The sequence below is a fragment of the Dasypus novemcinctus genome, chromosome 18 (assembly GCF_030445035.2).
Source record: "Dasypus novemcinctus isolate mDasNov1 chromosome 18, mDasNov1.1.hap2, whole genome shotgun sequence".
Classification (NCBI taxonomy): domain Eukaryota; kingdom Metazoa; phylum Chordata; class Mammalia; order Cingulata; family Dasypodidae; genus Dasypus; species Dasypus novemcinctus.
The window spans coordinates 22,466,402-22,485,174 of NC_080690.1; the positions used below are offsets into that span (position 1 = coordinate 22,466,402).

At 46.0% G+C, this 18,773-nt stretch overlaps 2 protein-coding genes across 4 annotated transcripts in view; both read left to right on the forward strand.

Moving 5' to 3' along the window:
* RANBP10 (RAN binding protein 10) overlaps window positions 1-3,585 on the forward strand; it is a 91,448-nt gene extending 87,863 nt beyond the window's left edge. For both annotated transcript variants that reach the window (XM_004459665.4, XM_004459666.4), the window contains one exon: window positions 104-3,585. In XM_004459665.4, coding sequence (XP_004459722.1) covers window positions 104-234 — 131 coding nt within the window. In that variant the 3' untranslated portion in view covers window positions 235-3,585. The remainder of the gene's footprint in view (window positions 1-103) is intronic.
* Window positions 3,586-5,889: 2,304 nt separating this feature from the next.
* Window positions 5,890-18,773, forward strand: part of GFOD2 (Gfo/Idh/MocA-like oxidoreductase domain containing 2) — a 52,201-nt gene continuing 39,317 nt past the window's right edge. Inside the window, exon 1 of one of the 2 annotated variants that reach the window (XM_058279845.2) lies at window positions 5,890-5,993. The gene's annotated coding sequence lies outside the window, so the exon portion shown is untranslated. Of the gene's footprint in view, window positions 5,994-8,112; window positions 8,307-18,773 lie in introns of those variants that run through there. The other variant, XM_004459667.3, reaches the window with a different exon arrangement.

An 18,773-nucleotide genomic window follows, 5' to 3' on the forward strand; every position in this document is an offset into this window, starting at 1 on the left:
AGTGATTCTGCCCATTCCCCGCCACCTTTCACTCCTAAGGGCACATTGATCTGGGCCCAGGCCCTAAGCAGGGCAGTGACTAGGCTATGTCTCTTCTCCACAGAGTCCCAGAACCTGCCAAAGCAGCCCCCTCTGATGCTTGCCCTGGGCCAGGCATCTGAATGTCTCCGGCTCATGGCCCGAGCAGGCCTGGGATCTTGCTCCTTTGCCAGAGTCGACGACTACTTGCACTAGCTGACCATGCTGACTGGCCCCCCTGGCCCTCCCTCGACCCCAGGGCTGGAGCACAGCCCTGCCCTCATAGGCATCTGGCACAGCGACCTGGAAGCCATGGGCAGAGTCCACTCCTCCTGCCTCCTGCCTGGCCTTCCCCCTCCCTTTCCTTCCTCTCCTTCCTTCCTTCCTTCCTTCCTTTTCTCCCTCCCTCAGCCTCTCTCTCTCTTCACGTGCAGCGGCCTATGACACAGTATTGGCTGGTTACTCTTATGTAGCGCCTTCTACTTTGAAAGGGGGGGTTTGTTTTGAAGAGGGTTGGAGTTTTTAATCTTTTTTTTCCCTCCTGACTGAGCCACCAGTATTTATCTCTGGAGAGTTTGTGCTGAGCTGGTTTCTGCTAATTTAGTGATGAAGCCTATCCAAATTGGTGATAGCTTATTATTTTCATAAGTAAAAAAAAAAATGAGATTATATATATAAATATATATATTAAAAAAAAAAAAAAAAGAAACAGTATTTATCGTAGTGTTAGTGGTTCAGCACCTCTTGGGTGAGGCTGTCCAGACACCATGTTTTTATTCCAGTCCCACACATTAAAAAAGAATCATCTCTTGTCACCTCAGCCAAGTCATTTGTTTCTTTTAGGCTCCCTTCATTGAGCCACAGGTTCAGCTGCAGCATAGGGAAGCTGAGTGGGACTCTGGGTAGTGGGAAGGTCAGGCCATGTTGGTGTACAATATCCTGAGAGGTGTGGGGCTCCAGACTCTTGAGAGCTGGACTGTGCAGAGAGCCACAGGACTGAGACCACACAGAAAAGCAAGGGAGTAGTGGGGCCTTGGCCAGCATACGACCATTCTACCCTGACTCTCACTGTCTGCCTCACACCTTTTCTCTCTTCCCTTTTTTTTTTTACCCTGCCTTCCCTTGTTCTCAAAATGGCCAAATAATTCATTTATTCTAAATTCATTGCCTGGAAACTACCTGCCTTCAACCCAAGAGCTGCTGTGTATCAGGCTACGGGGAGGAAATCTCCATTCCTAGGACAGAGGCCCTGGAGCACAGGGGCTGCCTTCTTCCTGCCTGGATCTTCACCATCTCTGCACAGCTCTGACAGAATCAATGCTTGCTGTTGAGAGCCAGTACCTTGTGGAGGCAGATTCTTGGGCCTGCTGATCCCTGGAGTGGCCAGAGCCCTTGACCCCTTAGGCCAGACTTCACTGCAGGTATGCCAGGCGGCTCCCTGCAGCTTGACCCCAGCCACTCATCAGGAAAGATCACTATGAGTATTTGCTAGCCAGAGGAAGGGACCTCATGGGCTGTCTAAACATCCCATCAGACATTTCACATGGCGCCTCAATGCTGGTGAGGCAAAAACAGTCCTAATACCATCAGGAAATTGGGAGAGGAAAGCCTGAGATGGCTGCCAGGACTTGGGAAGACCATCTGTGATAAGGACTGGCTGCACAGGAGGAAGAAAGGGAGGAAGCCTACCCAGAGGAGCACTGAGAGGGCTAAGATTTTCCCTAATTGCTTTACAAGAGTAGGGGGAGCATAAACAGGCTCGTGCAAAGGGAAGGGTCAGCCATGGCAAGGGCAGAAGTTGAACTTTCAATCCCTGCTGGATCTTGGCTGGGCAAGCTCTTGCTCCATGTAAATGGACACAGAAATGGTTGGTATGGCCTGGGATATTCAATGTTCACCAAGCCTTGCTGGGCCCACAGCCAGACAAGAAGAATAATGACTTAGTTGGACCAACTGTTGGTGATAGAGCAGGGGCCTGGCCCTCTGTTCTCCCAGAAGTCTGCCTTGGGAGATGGTCCTATAGGCTGCTGTTTTTTCTTGGTCCTTGCCCAGGCGCCAGCTGGCTGTCCACAGACCATGGCCCATTGTCCTGTCTATAAAGAAATTCATTCCCTACAAGGCTGGGAATGCCTTGCTCTTAAATCCAGAGGTTGGAAACATCAGGCTGTTAAAATGATCAGAGCCTAGCAGGATTGGAAATTAAAATCAGAGGCTTTTGCAGCCAGAATGAGGTTCAGAGAACATCTACTCCACCTCTCCTCTCCTTTTACAGATAAGGAAACAGGCCCTGGAGATTAAGCGATTTGGCCAAAGTCACACCACAAGTTAGTGGCTAAGCTGGGACTAGCCCCATTCCTGTCAGTTGGACAACACTGTTTAGTCCTAAAACTGAATGGTGGATGAGCCCCCTGTGAGGGATTAAGCTGGCATGGCCTCCAGCAGTGTTTGAGCAACTGGTACTTTCAGGGGTGTGTCAGGGATGGGGATGGGTGCCTGGGCTTGGATTATGGAGCAGCTGAGAGAGGCCCAGGAGGGCTCGAGACAGCTGTGTGCTGCGTGGGATTGGGTGTCTGCCTGGCTTGCACTCAGTACCCATGGCCACCTCCCCATTTTCTGTGCCTTATCTCACTGTTACAGCTGAGTCCAAGTTGTTTACTCTGATCCTCTCCACCTGACTGTCCAGGCTGGACAGCTCACCTTTGGGACATAAGCCTTTGCTCCACAAGTTGTGGAGAGGGCCAAAACCAAGCTGCTTGAGCCCACTGTCTTGCTGATAGTCCAGGCTTGCCTGCCAGCTGGAGGAGCCTCTTAACACATACCCAGTTCTACTGACCTTCCGCAAGCCTAGAGTGGGGAAGGCACTTGGGAGGAGCCCTAGCAACGGGCCAGACCTGGCCCATGGGGGCAGGAAGAGGATCTGGCTCTTTTGGGCTGTCTGGCCCTCGGGGAGCAACCTTCCCTACTTCCCTACACCTTGCGGCACCAGATGGTCCTCCTTCCTGAGCAGAAACTGGCACATGGCTCAAAAAAAGCCAAAACTTCCAGTCCCCACCCACATCAGTCTGTGGCTTGGGACAGGCATCAGACTGGGGATACTAAGAAGCGGAGAAGTGAGACTGTCTGGCCACCCAGCACTTTCCCACCCCTTCAGCAAGCACAAAGATGAGGCAGAGAACTGTGGAACTGAAAGTTCCGTTGGTTGCTCACAACTCAGGTATGCACACCGTGTGGCAGCCGGGCAGCAGAGCCCTACTTGACCTCCAGTCCTGTGTACCTGGACCCGCGGCCAGATTGTGGACTCTGGTTGCCTAAGGCGCCCGCCTATTTGCATAGGGTTTTTCTCCATTTGAAACTACAGCTGAAACAGACCTCCTCCACATTGTGCACACTGGTTCTGCCTTTGTCTCGCAAGTTATTACTTGGCATTAGCATGAAACTTGTGGGTGTGGGAGGGTTTAGAGAGAATTCTAACACAAAACATCCTATAAAAATTGTACTTGAGAGATGAAGAAAACTTCTGTTGTATTTTGACAGAATTATTTTTATTAAAATACACATCCATGAGCAGTCACGAGTGTCTGGTCTCTGTTTTGAGTGTTGCCAGGTTGGCACCCTTTGTGTGGCACACCCTCTCCTGAAGAACTTGGTCCCTCCCCAAAACAATCTCCCTGGAGTGCCCAAGCCCCTGTTGCCTCCTCAAGGACCCTTGAAACTTTGGGTGTTTGCAGGTCCCCAAAAAGGTAAGTACTTAAGCTTTGGTTCTTCCTCCTGAAACAGCTTTCATGATAGACAAAAAGCAGCAAAGTCACCTTCAGAAAGGTGGGCCACAGGACCTCCTCCTACCAAAATAAGATTTCTCTGCCCCCAGAGATGACTGGCTCCCTCGTTGGTTTGCTCGCTATTTTTATCACCCATCTGCTTATTGTCTGTTTCTCCTTAGGCGGCATCGGGAACCAAACCTGGGACCTCCCATGTGGAAGATGGGTACCCAGCTGCCCAAGCCACATTCAGTCTCCCAAAATAATATTTTAAAACTACATTCCGGGAAGCAGACTTGGCCCAACGGACAGGGCATCCACCTACCATGTGGGAGGTCCGCAGTTCAAACCCCAGGCCTCCTTGACCCATGTGGAGCTGGCCCATGTGCAGTGCTGATGTGCGCAAGGAGTGCCCTGCCACACAGGGGTGTCCCCCGTGTAGGAGAGCCCCACGTGCAAGGAGTGCACCCCGTAAGGAGAGCCGCCCAGCGCGAAGGAAAGTGCAGCCTGCCCAAGAATGGCGCCGCACACATAGATAGCTGACACAACAAGATGATGCAACAAAAAGAATCAGATTCCCAATGCCGCTGATAAGGATAGAAGCAGTCACAGAAGAACACGCAGCAAATGGACACAGAGAGCAGACAACGTGGGGGGGGGAATAAATAAATCTTTAAAAACAAACAAACAAAAAACTACATTCCAAGTACACTTACCCCAAACACTGGATAGTCAGAGTGCTTCAGGAGTACTGAGGTTAGCTCCCTGCCTGTCAGTCTAAGGAGAAAGAACTCATGCTCAAAATTCTAGTCCTTCAGTTTACTAACTGGGTGACCCTGGGAAATTAACCTCTCTCAGTCTGTCTTCCCATCCTTAAAATGTGTTTAATCCTTCTATCCCCTAGAGCTAGAGAATTATATCATGTGTCCTCCTTCCACGAGGCTCTTCCCCTGGTGTGACTGCCCTGCATCTGCCTTGTTTTGCCTTCCCTGCCATGCTGGGCACTAGAGTTTTATGCAAGGAAGGATTACCTAAATCATGCTGGTAGCCACCTAGATGTGAGACTAGAAGCTGATTGGAGGCAAAGAAACTAGCCAGGTGGCCACTGCAGTAAACTATAGAGAAGAGAGGAGGTTTAAGAAATACTTTGGAGATAAATGGTGGCACAACAGGATGAGTGGCTGGATATGAGGGAAATGGGATAAGAAAAAGACAAGGCAAATGCAGGCTTTTGGGGTGAAAGGATGCATAATGCTGCCACAAGCGAATAGAGAAGTGAAAGGAGCAGGTGGTAGCTACATCACTGGAGTAGGGAGGTTTGCTAAAAGAGCACGTGAAACTACATCTCAGGGAAACAGTTCCTGGAAAAAGGTTAGGAAAAAAGTTAGGAGAGCTTTCATGGATGTTTACAGTGAACATCACCTAAGCAGCTCGAAAATTCCTATGTTCAGATGTGTTTAATCCAGCACTTTCCAAACTTAGATTACTACAAAATGCTTCACTTGGGGGCATTTTACAGGACTGGCACTTTCACTTAGATTACTACAAAATGCTTCACGTGGGGGCATTTTACAGGACAGTCACTTTGTGGATCTCTTGTAGGGAAAAGCTAGTGTAATATAGAGGAAAGAGTGGGGTATTAGTTTAAGCACAAAAGTCCTGGTTCCATAAGTAAAGCCAGAGTGTGTTTATTTCTTTCTAGACTAGTGGTGAAATCAGGGGAAGTTGGGAGATCATGGATTCCTCTAGGTTCTTGGCTATGTTACATAAAAGAATTTAAGAACATTGGGGAGCAGATAAGGCTCAAGCAATTGAGTGCCTGCTTTCCGCACGGAAGGTCTTGGGTTGGATCCCCGGTATCTCCTAAAAGCAAAAACAAGCAAAACAAAACGGAAAAAAAAAGGGAGCCAATATAGCACAGTGGTTGCTCACCAGCTTCCTTTTTATTTCCCCCTCTTGCAGCTAGCTTGCTGTCTGCTCTGTGTCCATTCGCTGTGTGTTCTGTGTCTGCTTGTCTCCCTTTGTTGCATCATCTTGCTGTGCCAACTCTCCACAGGTGCAGGCTCTCTGCTCTCCGCAGGCATATCCTCACAAGGAGGTCCTGGGACACAATCACAGGGCCTTTCATATGGTAGTCGGGAGCCCAGTTGATTGAGCCACAGCTGCTTCCCTCACCATCTTCCTTCTTCGAGGTCCCAGATTCAATCCCCAGTTCAGGTATTTTTTAAAAAATAAATAAATAAGGACATGCCAGTTTAGTTAGGCCAGAACTTTACTGAGAAATGGAAGAACAGCATTATACGTGGGCTCTAGGCAGAATGTTTTGGACTTGTGGGGCTATCTTTTTTCTCTCCCCTTCCCTGCCCCCGCCTCCAGCTGTCTGCTCTCTCTGTCCATTCTCTGTGTGTTCTTCTGTGTCCACTTATACCTTGTCAGTGGCACCAGGAATCTGTGTCTCTTTTTGTTGTGTCACCTTGCTGCGTCAGCTCTCTGTGTGTGTGGCGGCATTCCTGGACAGGTTGCACTTTTTTTGCCCTGGCCCGCTCTCCTTATGGGGTGCACTCCTTGTGCATGGGGCTCCCCTACGAGGGGGACATCCCTGCATGGCAGGGCACTCCTTGCACGCAACAGCACTGTGTGTGGGCCAGCTCCTCACACAGGTCAGGAGGTCCTGGGTGTGAACCTTGGACCTCCCTTGTAATAGGCAGACACTCTATCTGTTATGCCAAGTCCACTTCCCTCAGGCTATGTTTTTTAAGCTATTATTTACTCCTCCCTTTCCTGTTGTCATGGGAGGGGCCCCAGCAATTTGCTGTTCTGATTGGTTACCCCACCCCCGTTAGTTCCACAGGGGGTCAATGGTGAGACCCCCTTGAGAGTATTTGGGGCTTTCCCTTCACCTTGAATGAGATCTCATTCCAATTGAGTTTCTCATTAGGTCCTTCTGACACCTCCTTAGCGGTAGTCTTTGCCTCACTGGGGTTTCCAGGTGGGGTTCCATCCATGTGTTTCACAGCCATGTTTTTCTGCCAGGTTTTAGACTCATTTTTTTTTAAACTAACCTGCTTCAGTGCTTCTCAACCAGAAATGATTTTGTCTCCCCTTCTGCCAAGGGACATTTCATTTAGCAATGTTGGGAGATATTTTTGGTTGTCATAACTGGGTATGGGATACTTCTGGCACCTAGTGGATAGAGGCCAGAAATATGGCTAAACACCCTATACTGCACAGGATGACTCCCCACTGCAAAGATTATTTGGCCCAAAATATCAAGATGAATGAAAATTTGAACAATGACTGGGACAGAAACCAGAGCAAACACAGGCACACTTTGATTCTACCTCTTTTCTCTCTGGCTGAACAGGATCCAGGGGGCAAGAAAGATTTTAACCTGATCAGAAGTGGGTAAGAGGTTACAATTTCTCATCGCAGCCACAGAGCTAGGAGCAGTGGTGGGAAATCCTGTCTCTTCCAGCCAAAGCATGGATAGCCCTGCTGGTCACCACCAAAAGCTGCCTCCGTTCAGTTGCCATGTCCTGTCACGAAAGGCTGTCCTGGAAAGGCCTCAAGAGCCCTCTGGTGCCAGTTGAGTAGGGGTCCAGGCTCTCACCAGGACAGTCAGACAAGCAAGGGCATGGTCTCCCTGGGCAGAAATAACTCCACTCACACAAATCCAACATGATGAGCTTTATACTAAGGACTACGGCTTCACTACTCTAGTGGGCAGTCTGGTGAACCAAAAGCTAGTGTTGTTATAGACGGTATTTACTTGGGGGAACATGTAGTAAAGAGGGCAAAGGCACCGTGATCGCACTGATAATTTAAGGAACTGCCAACAAACATCCACAGAAAAAGCCGCCCAGAGAGGCATCAGATAACAGGAAAGCGAGAGTCATTAGGAATCAGGAAGCCAAGAAATCCGGTGAGTTCAAGGGAACTGGCGTCTACAGAGATATGTCACTGTGTAACACGAGACCTTCCTTCATTCCAGGACAACCGATACCGACCACAATTTCCAGAACCCCCTCGCTCCTGACGCCAGGCAGCAGATCCTAGAGAAACCGAGGCTTAAAAACCACGCGCGGGAGCTGGTATAGCTCAGTGGTTGAGCGCCTGCTTCCCATGGACGAGGGCCTGGGTTCAAGCCCCGATACCTCCTAAAAAACAATCTGAATAAAACCGCTCCGTTTGCCTCCGCACTGCGAAAAGCTAAAGGCTAGGGCCTCCAGTCCAGCTACTTAAGCTCCGCCCCCCCATCGAGCGAGCATGCGCGGCTCCCTGTTACGGCCCCCTCCCCACGCGGGTCTACCTCCGTCAGAGAGCATGCGTAATCCAACCTCCGCCCCGCCCCTCCCTTTCCCGAGCCCCTGGTTCCTTAGAAACCGGCGGCGCGTTCCCGGTGGCGGCGCGCTAGATTCCGGTGCCCGCGCGTCCCCGCCAACCTCTCTCACCGCAGGCTAGTGGCCGCCGAGACCCGTCCGGACCTATGGTTCCCTGTGCAGCGAGGGGTGGGTGATGCCAGCGTGCCAGGTGAGGTGTGGCCCGCGGGGGCGGGTGGGGGTGAAGGAGCGCACGGCGCGGCCGCGAGCCGGGCGCCCGCCGGGCCTCCGCCGCCGGCGCCGGAGGTCTGAGGCTGGGGTAAGCCCGGCACTGGCTGGAGCGGCATCGTTCTAACTGCCCGCACGGCCCGGGCGCGTAGTTTGAGGTCGGGGTCACCCGGGATTCGCCCTCCCCACCTAAGAGCTAGGACCTGTACGCGTGGTTGTAGAATTGTAGAATTTGGGATCCTGGAAGGACCTCGATATAACCCAGCCCTTTACCAGACGCGGAAACTTACGCTCCCCGACCCTGTGCGGGGCAGATCCCCTACCTGTGTGAGGACGGACGCTTTGTGAACCAGGATGTGTGAGGTGTGGAAACGGCAGACAAAGGCCCTGTGGGCTAGCTGGCCCATCCTCTTTCAGAGTGAGATGGCATTTGGGGGGTAAATCTTCACTTAAGGAAAAGATGTTCGGAGAAAAGGTAGGACTTGAAGGAACACCCCAGAAGATGCGGGTGGCTCTGCCTGCCCTCGAGTGCCCACTGGCCACGGCAGTCCCACGGCTTCTTGGCCCTGGCCCACCTTTGAAGCGCAGGAAGGAAACAGATGGACTTGCAGAGACAAAAGGTGAGGGAAAGTATTCGGTGAAGGCGTTATCACACTAGAACGGCGAGAGCGGAGAAGGGGGCGGGAGATCAGGGTTTGCGAGTAAAGGTGGTGTGAAGAATTTACCTCCCAAATGACTGCGGAATTTAAAGAAGAGGGCCGGAATAGAAAATATCCTGATAGCATTGGATGAACACCAAGGAAGGTTATTTTCTTATGTTTGTTTCTATAGTATCTGGCTGAGGAAGAAAGAGGGTACCTTTATGACTGACCAGAACCAGGACTGGGCACTGTCCAAGAGGACCTTTATAAGCTTTGAGGCACAAGGGCCTCTCAGGGAAGAGCCCTTAGTGTGACCCTACTGTTGAAAGGAACTGCTGTTTCAATGAGAAAAGAAAGACCCTTAAAGCGTTTAGGTGATAAGAAGAGAGAAGAAGAGGGTTGCCTTTAAAGAGTAGGAAAGCTAGATTCATTCACTAAAAGGAAGCTCATTTCTTTCTGAAAAGCTACACTAAGGAACAAAGAGTTTTAAGGCTATCTATTTTATAGAAAATGTGGGGAAAAAATTACTGCTTTTGGACCAGAAGTTTAGAGAATCTGTCTGGATTGAGTTGAAGTTTTTCAGCCAACAGCTCTGTTGGTGGAATCTCCATTTGACAGATAAGATTCTGTTGTGAGAGGCCCTCACTGACCACTTGTTTGTCCTACTTTTCCTATGGAATGATTAGTTCTGGGTCTGATCTACTTGTTCTTTTTATTTGCTTGGAAAGTTCAGATATGATTTCTAGAATAATACTAGGACCCGTCAGTAGCAGGACAACCAAAGAAAAACAAAAACAAAGAAAGAAACAAAAAAAAACCCTTACCCCCCAAAAGATTAAGCATTTACAATATGGGGGAAAGAAGAGCATGATTTCGAAAATATGGTCCCTGGTTCTAATCATCAAAATCAATTTATTGCTAACTTGATAAAACTAATTTTTTATAGTACCTTTTTGGCCATCGCTGTAAAAATATTACAGTATTACTGTTAACTATATGATAAAGCTAATTTTTAATGTATATTTGAGTCTGAAGCAGGATTTTTTAGACTGATAAGAGAAGATATATTGAAAGTGTGATAAGGTTAATAGGTCAAGTACGTTTAAAGAAGAAAGCACTGTGTTACGTTCATATATCAATGCCAGATCATAACTATGGATATTGTAGCTGTGTGTTTTATTGACTTTTTTGCATCTGTGGAAATAACTTTTATAAATACCCCAAGAGATAAAGTGTGGCACTATCAGAGGGGTATGTAATCTGTGGGGAAAATCAGCACTGTTAATAAAATCTTGTCAGGAAGGCTTTATGAAAAGCATTGTATTCTGTATAGAAACTCCATTACTTTAGTGTTGGCCAGGCTGGAAGTTAGGCAAGTCAACCAAAAATTAAGATACGGTGTCAGGGAACAATTGCCATCTTTTGGAACTGAGGCATTGCAGTATGGTGTCTAGAGGGTACTTGGAGTGTAAGTACATATATCTTCTTGAGCAAGCTGTTGAAAATACTGCTTGAATGGGATAACATCGTGTCCCATAGCTTTGTGTGCATTTTCTGAGCTTCTGCAATCGGAAAGGCACTTGAATCCAGAAGAGGAGTAGAGTGGATTTACAGAGAGCTTTCAAAGTGTTTCTTAGTTGCTGCAGTGGTGAAACGTTTGACAATTACTTAGCATCCACTCTATTTTCTGGGGCAACTTAGGACTCTTATCAAATATGACCTGCAATAAAGTAATCAACAGTATTTGACTGGCCAACCATGAGGAAACTATACCTGATATACCAGTAATACTAACAGGATCTACTTTCACTGAACTGATTTTCTAGTTTCGTGATAAGAAAAATGAACTGGGGATGCAGGGTCACCTGATGTAAGAAGTTGTAATACAGAAGTCAATGTTTAGAAAACATGGGAATCAGAGAGACCACCAACTTAGAAGTAGCAAAAGAGCCTTTGATGCCTGAAAAGTGATTCATGGATATTTATAGTAGGGGGTTTTATTCTGGGATAATCCAATATTGGAATTGGAAAGCATCTAGGAAAAAAATGGAAAATTTTGTTTTTGACCATTTTTTTTAAGATATAATAATGGGATTTTTTTAACATGTTTTTTTCTTACAAAAGTAGCAGCTTATATTAGCTTGTCTTAGTAAACTTCAAGAGAGTCTAAATACTTGAAAATTTAGATGTCAGGTGTTTTAAAAAGTGGCGAATGAAAGATACTTGAGGGAAGCAGACTTGGCCCAATGGATAGCGCATCCGCCTACCACATAGGAGGTCCACAGTTCAAACCCCAGGCCTCCTTGACCCGTGTGGAGCTGGCCCATGCGCAGTGCTGATGTGTGCAAGGAGTGCCCTGCCACGCAGGAGTGTCCCCTGCATAGGGGAGCCCCACTCCCAAGGAGTGCGCCCCGTAAGGAGAACTGCCCAGCGCTAAAGAAGTGCAGCCTGCCCAGGAATGGCGCCGCACACACGAAGATGATGCAACAAAAAGAAACACAGATTCCTGGTACTGCTGATAAGGATAGAAGCAGTCACAGAACACACAGCAAATGGACACAGAGAGCAGACAACTTGGGGGGGCCAGAAATAGGTAAAAAAAAAATAAAGATACTTGAAATAAACTTGGGCTCATGAAAGTATGAATGATAGGAGATACTGAGAAAAACGTGAAAGCGTAAAATTTCCTTGCACTTTTTTTTATTTAAGATTTTATTTCTCTCCCCTTCCCCCTGTTGTCTGCTCTCTGTGTCCATTCACTGTGTGATCTTCTGTGTCCACTTACGTTGTCAGGTGGCACCAGGAAACTTTTTTGCTGTGTCAGCTTTCCGCGTGTGCGGCACCACTCCTGGGCAGGTTGCACTTTTTTCACAGAGGGCTGCTCTCCTTGCAGGGCGCACTGTTTGCGGGGCACACTCCTTGCACATGGGGCTCCCCTGCATGGCACAGCACTCCTTGCATGCAGCAGCACTGCACATGGGCCAGCTCACCACACGGGTCAGGAGGCCCTGCGTATTGAACCCTGGATCCTCCATATGGTAGGCCGACATTCTATCAGTTGAGCCACGTCCGCTTCCCTGATGAATTAGACATTAAGTGAGGAATGAGCTCACTAAAGTGCCATCTCATCAAACCAAGACTAAGGAAATGAGAAATGGGAGTCTGTTTTCTCGCTCAAGATGATGAGAAAGAACTTAGATACTGTAATATGGATTGAATGTTAAGAAGGAAGATATTTTAGTTTCCCAGATGCTAAAACAAATACCATCCAGTGGGTTGGCTTAAATGATGGGAATTTATTGGCTCACAGTTTCTTTTTTTGTTTTTTTTGTTTCTTAAGATTTATTTTATTTCTCTCCTCTTCCCCCCGTTGTCTGCTCTCTCTGTCCATTTGCTGTGTGTTCTTCTGTGTTCACTTGCATTCTCGGAGGTACTGGGAATCTGTGTCTCCTTTTGTTGCATCATCTTGCTGCGTCAGCTGTGTGTGTGTGTGGTGCCACTCCTGGGTGGGCTGTACTTTTTTCATGGGGTGGCTCTCCTTGTGGGGCGGACTCCTTGAGCATGGGGCTCCCCTACATGGGGGCATCCCTGCATGGCACAGCCCTCCTTGCGCTCAGCAGAACTGTGCATGGACCAGCTCACCACATGGGTCAGGAGCCCTTGGTTTGAACCCTGGACCTCCCATGTGGTAGGCGGACTCTCTATGAGTTGAGTCAGGTCTGCTTCCCTTTTTTTTTTAAAGACTTATTTTTATTTATTCCTCCCTCCCTGCCTTGTTCGCACTTGCTGTTAGCTTTCTGTGTCCATTCGCTATGTGCTTTCTGTGTCTGCGTGTTTGCTCATCTTCTCTTTAGGAGGCACAAGGAACAGAACCTGGGACCTCCCATTTGGGAGAAAGACGCTCAATCACTTGAGCCACCTCATCATCCTGCTTTGTTGTATCTCTCATTGTCTTTCCTCTTTGTATCTCCTTGTTGTGTGAGCTCTTTGTGCTAGCTCACTTGTCTTCTCCAGGAGGCACTGGAAACTGAACCCAGTACCTCCCATGTGATAGGCAGGAACTCAATCGCTTGAGCCACATCTGCTACCGAGCTCTCAGTTTTGAGGCTAGGAGAAGTCCAAGATCAAGGTGTTGTCAAGGTGATGCTTTGTCCCCTGAAGACTCTGGCATTCTGGAACTGACTGCAGGTGATCTTTGGTCCTTGGCTTTTTAGTCACATGGTGTAGTACACATGGGAATGTCTTTGCCTTTCTCCCTTAGGTTCTTTTGATTTCTGGCTTCTTCCCATGGCTCTCTATGTCTGAAATTCATTCTACTTGTAAAGAACTCCAATAATCTGGATTGAAACCCAATCTGATTCAGTTGGGCCACACCGTAACTGAACTAACATCTTCAAGAGATCCTATTTACCACACTCACCAGATTGCAGATCAAGACCAAGAACATGTCCAAACTGGGGTACACAATTCAATCTCCCACAGAAGAGATGAATATTCCTGCTTTACTTAAATAAATACTTAAGCCCTATCCTTTAAGAACTTATTCTTTAGTTCCTGCACTTAGAATGGGGAGTTGCAAAAAGTGCCTTTGTACTGTTAATGAGAATAGCCAGGAACAAAATGCCATACTCTTGGGGACCCACGAGAGCCTTGGAACTGCTGGAGGTGTAGCTCACTCTCCCCATGACCTCATAAAGCCTTTCCCAAGAGTCTTCTGTAGGGGTTTCTATTGGTCCTCCACAACGAAGGATTAGTCTATGAAGAAGGCTCCGGAGAATGGGTCCTAAATCCTGAACACAGACTTCCTTTTTATGACCTGAGATATCTGTGCTGCTTTCCAACTGTCAGCTCTCAGTTTCTTAGGAAAATAGCCCCCAAAATAGAGAACGCCCAAAACACTTCTCCTTGGCTTTGAGATTTGCCATGTCACTTTACAACCTCAAAATCTTTATTATTACTTTCGAAATTATATTTTACTTAAAATGAAACTTTAGGGAAACCATGTAATTTCTGGACTGTAATTTCTTCACCTGCAATATTTATAACAAAATGAATAGAACATAAATATCTAACACTGGGGAAATGAAAACCTTTGGTTCATGTAGCCAGTGAAATATTATGTAACCATTAAAAACTATGATAACATGAAAAAGACTTATGTCACAATAGTAAATCAGGATACAAAATTATGAATACAGTTTGATCACTACTCAAACAAATTAAAACTTACAAAAAACAAAAAGAAATTACACAGTAATTTTTTATAATGATTATATATTTAATAAAATAAAACAATCATCCTAAAAGTTTCTAGGAGTAAATGAGGCTATTGAACTCATTTTTTTTCTATAGACTCATCATCCCTTCTCACTCTTCCTGTATTAAAGTTGGTATGTGGCCAGGGAAGAATGGCACTAGGCAGCACTGTGTTTCCCATCTCAGGTGTCAGTGAACCAAACAGTAAAGAGGTTTCCTAGATAATTAATTTATGTTTGTATAGCTAAAAGGTGACCATACAGACCTGTGCTACTTTCTTTGGTGCTTGTTGATGGATGGTTTTGGCCCTTAGGATGGGTAGCACAGCACCCCAAACCATAGTATAGGACCTCTTATGGAGAGTGGTTTCTTCAGATTGTGACTCTCATTAAGAAAAGATTATCATCTCTGAGGGGCCCCTCTGGGGGTGGTTCTGGGAGCACTTGAGATAGTGCCTGTATCCTGCCCAATTTCCTCTGATTGTCAGGGAGAAATGGGGATGGTAGAGCACTCAGCTATACTTCCAGTTACTTTGCAGCCCTTTGCGTTCATATTCCTTTGCCAAGGATTCAGAGGGCACAGCTTATATTTTGGAGCAGTAGGGAAAATGAGTTAACAATATGCCTTATCTGATGTTATTTTCAGAAGAAATCATTGTGCTTAATTTGGTCATTTTGGCTCCCCAAGCCCTGGTTATTCTCTTAAAATTATTTTGTTTCTTCTTCCTTCAATGCCTAATATCCCTCATATACTGTATTAGTTAACCAAAGGGGTGCTGATGCAAAGTACCAGAAATTTGTTGACTTTTTAAAGGATATTTATTTGTGTAAAAGCTTACAGTCTCAAGGCCATGGAAAGTCCAACTCGAGGTACCATAAGAGGTACTTTCTTACCAAAGTCAGCTGCCACATGTTGAAGCAGGATGGTGGGCCATCTCTGCCTGGTGTCTCAGGACTTCCTATATCAGTCTCTGGCACAGGGCTCATTTCTTTCCTGACCTTCATAGCTGCTCAGGTGAATGTCTCATCTCTCCCCTGGGCCCCAGGATCAAACATGACAAAGCTCTCTCTCTCTTCTTGTGTGTCTTCTTGAGTGAGTGTCCTTTTATATCAGCCTACCAAGGGGGTGGGGACTCAATCTGAGTCATGCCTTACTGACATGGTGGAATCAAAAGCCCTGAATTGATTTTTTTTTAAAGATTTATTCATTTATTTCTCCCCCTCCCCATTGTTTGCACTCGCTGTCTGCTCTGCGTCCGTTCATTGTGTGCGTGTTTTCTTTTTTAGGAGGCACTGGGAGCCAAACCCAGGACATCCCATGTGAAAGGGAGGTACCCAATGGCTTAAGCCACCTCCATTCCCCACTTGTTATGTCTCTCATTGTGTCTCTTTGTTGTGTCATCTCATTGCGTCAGCTCACCAATTCGCTGTCTTGCTCATCTTCTTTAGGAGGCACTGGGAACTGAACCCGGGACCTCCCATGTGGTAGGTAGACGCCCAACTGCAAGAGCCCCATCTGTCTCTCCTTAAATTGATTTTATCAAGTTAACTCAAAACCTTTGAATTTAATGCAGTCAAAGGGTATCACATCCAGAGGAATAGATTAACATAATCTTTCTCTTTTGGGGATTCATAAATAATCTCAAACTGCCACATATACTAAGATTATTGTTCAAATAACATTTACATGCACCAAAGTTAAGTAATTTCCAAATTATATGGGAATGTTACCAAATACCTTGAGATGTGAAACTTCAGATTAACAGGGACTGCCTATTTGCTTAATACCATATAAAACCCAGTCTTGGTTCTTAAAGATCCTAGAGTCTCAACAGGGATACAAGACAATTGTGCATTATTTAAACATTAAAAATTAGAAAATTAAAAAATACTAGAATGAATGGCTGTTTTCAGTAGGCAGCCTTCATTATACATTAGCAACAATAAAAGAAAGGAAAAAGGGGGCGGTGTGGTAAAGTCTGTTATGAGATTCAGATTATTTTACATCTCACATTTGACAGGAGGTTGTTAACTCATAGCTGAGCATTGTCATGGCCCAGTTGGTAAGTAGTTTTCTGTACACAAGTAGGAGACACTTATAAAGGGAGCTGGCCTCTCCAGTCACTGAGAAACTACTTACCTTTTCTAGTACAGAGGTTGTGTAACACAGAGTTAAAGAGTGCTGGTGTGGGTTGTCTTGCTGCTGGGTGCCCTAAGAATATCCAATACCCAAAATCCAGCAGGAAGGTAGATGGGTGACCCAAAGTGTCTTTTGCTGCCATAGAAGTAGCTGGTTTTCTCAGAAGCAGAATAATTGTAACCAAATAGAAGGTGGAAAACCCTAAGAAAACTTACTAGGTTTGTAAATTGAAAAACCTTTATCATAATAATTAAAATGTTGCCTAACACTGAATTATACACTTTAAAATGGTTAATGGTTAATTTTATGTTATGTGACTTTCACCTCAATTAAAGAAAAAAAGTAAAACCCTCTTCTTGAGGCCACTGGTAAAATCAAAGTATGTGACACACCTTTGTCTGTGGTTGCTACTTGCATCATAGACAAGTATGTTTTACTTCTGCGATTTAAAAGTGAAGGCTGAGTCTTTGTTCACATGCCTGCCACAGGGATGGATCAGAGAGCACTCATTATATTCCTGTGTCTAATCAGATCTTGGTATTCAGCTACGGAGGTATCAAAAAATGAAAACTTGTAAGCCCCAGGAACCTGGCCTCTCAGGATAAGTGTTTTGTGCCCCAACTCCTGGCATAGTGCCTGACTCATTGTGGTGCTAAAATGTATTTGTGGAACAATGAGGTAAGGACTCTGGTGACTGGAATTGTGGATTAAAAAGTTGTAGGGGGGTGCACAGGACAAAGTTCATGAATATGAGGAAAGATGAATTTGAGTTGGGAGAAGGTGGTAGCTCACTCAAGTGGGAATTTCCAGTAGACATTTAGAAGTATGGGCCTGGAGCCAGAGCCAGAGGGAGTTGTGGAGGCAAGAGATGAGACGTTTAGAATGTTTACATGGAAATCATAGTGAAAATTGAAGGATGAGATAAAACTTAGAAAACAGAGCTGAGGAAGGAATTTTCAAGTCAGTGTTAATCTGGAACTCACTGTTAAAACAGTCTTAGAAAAAAATAATGTTCTTGTTATTACCAGATTTTTAAAAAATAATGATAAGGACCTGATAAAGCAAGTTATGTATAATGTGCTTTTTCCTACTGTAATTGTCAGCTGAAGCTAACTTTTGGGCCTGATAGTGAACCAGATACCTCTGTGGGTGTAAAATTTTCTTCTCCTTTATGACCCAGTCTAGCTGACCCTTTTGTACTTCAGGTAATTATGCCTCATAGGACAGGTCATTAGGCCTGTCATTGGCATCTTTCCTGGGATACTGTGTATGTGTGTTTGGGGGGGGGCGTGGCTTAAATCTCTGGCTAGGGCTGGGGGTGTGGATAGCTGCTTAGCTGTTCACCACTTTGCCATCTTATGAACATGGGGGAATACCATCTTTTTGCGCTGCCACTCTCAGTGGGAAGGCAGGATTCTATGACATGGCACGGAGTCACTGTTAAAATAAACAAATCTTAAGAAACCTAAGCTTTCTCCATAGACCCTCTGGATCTTTGAAGTACAGAACCCAAAACATTTATCATAACTCTTAATTCGTAAAACTGAATTCTTGTTTCTTTGGCTTGGCTTTTATTTTTCAGTGGGAACATAAATGCAAATAAAGGATTGTTTTCACATCTAGCTGCAAGCATTCATATTACCCTTTCAGACTGTAGTACAGGTCAGTTAACAGGAAGATGGAACTTAGGTAGTCACTCAGCTGTGAACATTCAGTTCAGCACTCTAGAACTACAGACCACAGACTTGCTCCCAACTCCTGCTTAGGCTCTAATGATGACGTGACCGACTTTCCTCTTTGGGACCAGTCTGCTTTTGAGGCATTGACACCCTGGCTGCCACACTAGCTCAGTTCTGGACATCAGGGGGCCAAAAGAAAGACTGGGAACAGCCATGCACACCCTCCTAATTCTTGGCACTTGACTTATTTCAGGCCTTCCTATTTATGTTCCCAACAGTTTCCTGAGTTTTGCAAAATAAAGATTAAACTTAAAATTTGTCTTCATATTTTTGTTTTATCTCCTTTACTATGCTCAAGAATTACGCTCTCATGTTATAAATCGCTTTGCAACTGGATGTGAGGTCATAGTGCCCCTCTCTAAGGCAGTGTTCCACGGTGTATTAGTCAACCAAAGGGGTGCTGATGCAAAATACCAGAAATCTGTTGGCTTTTATAAAGGATATTTATTTGGGATAGAAGCTTACAGTTACCAGGCCATAAAGCATACATTACTTCCCTCACCAAAGTCTATTGCCATGTATTGGAGCAAGACGGCTGCTAGCATCTGTGAGGGTTCAGGCTTCCTGGATTCCTCTCTTCCAGGGGCTTGCCTCTCTCTGGACTCAGCTGCCCTGCCATCTCCACAAGGTCAGATGTAAACTATCAGGCGACCATCTCTGTCTTCACAGAACTTC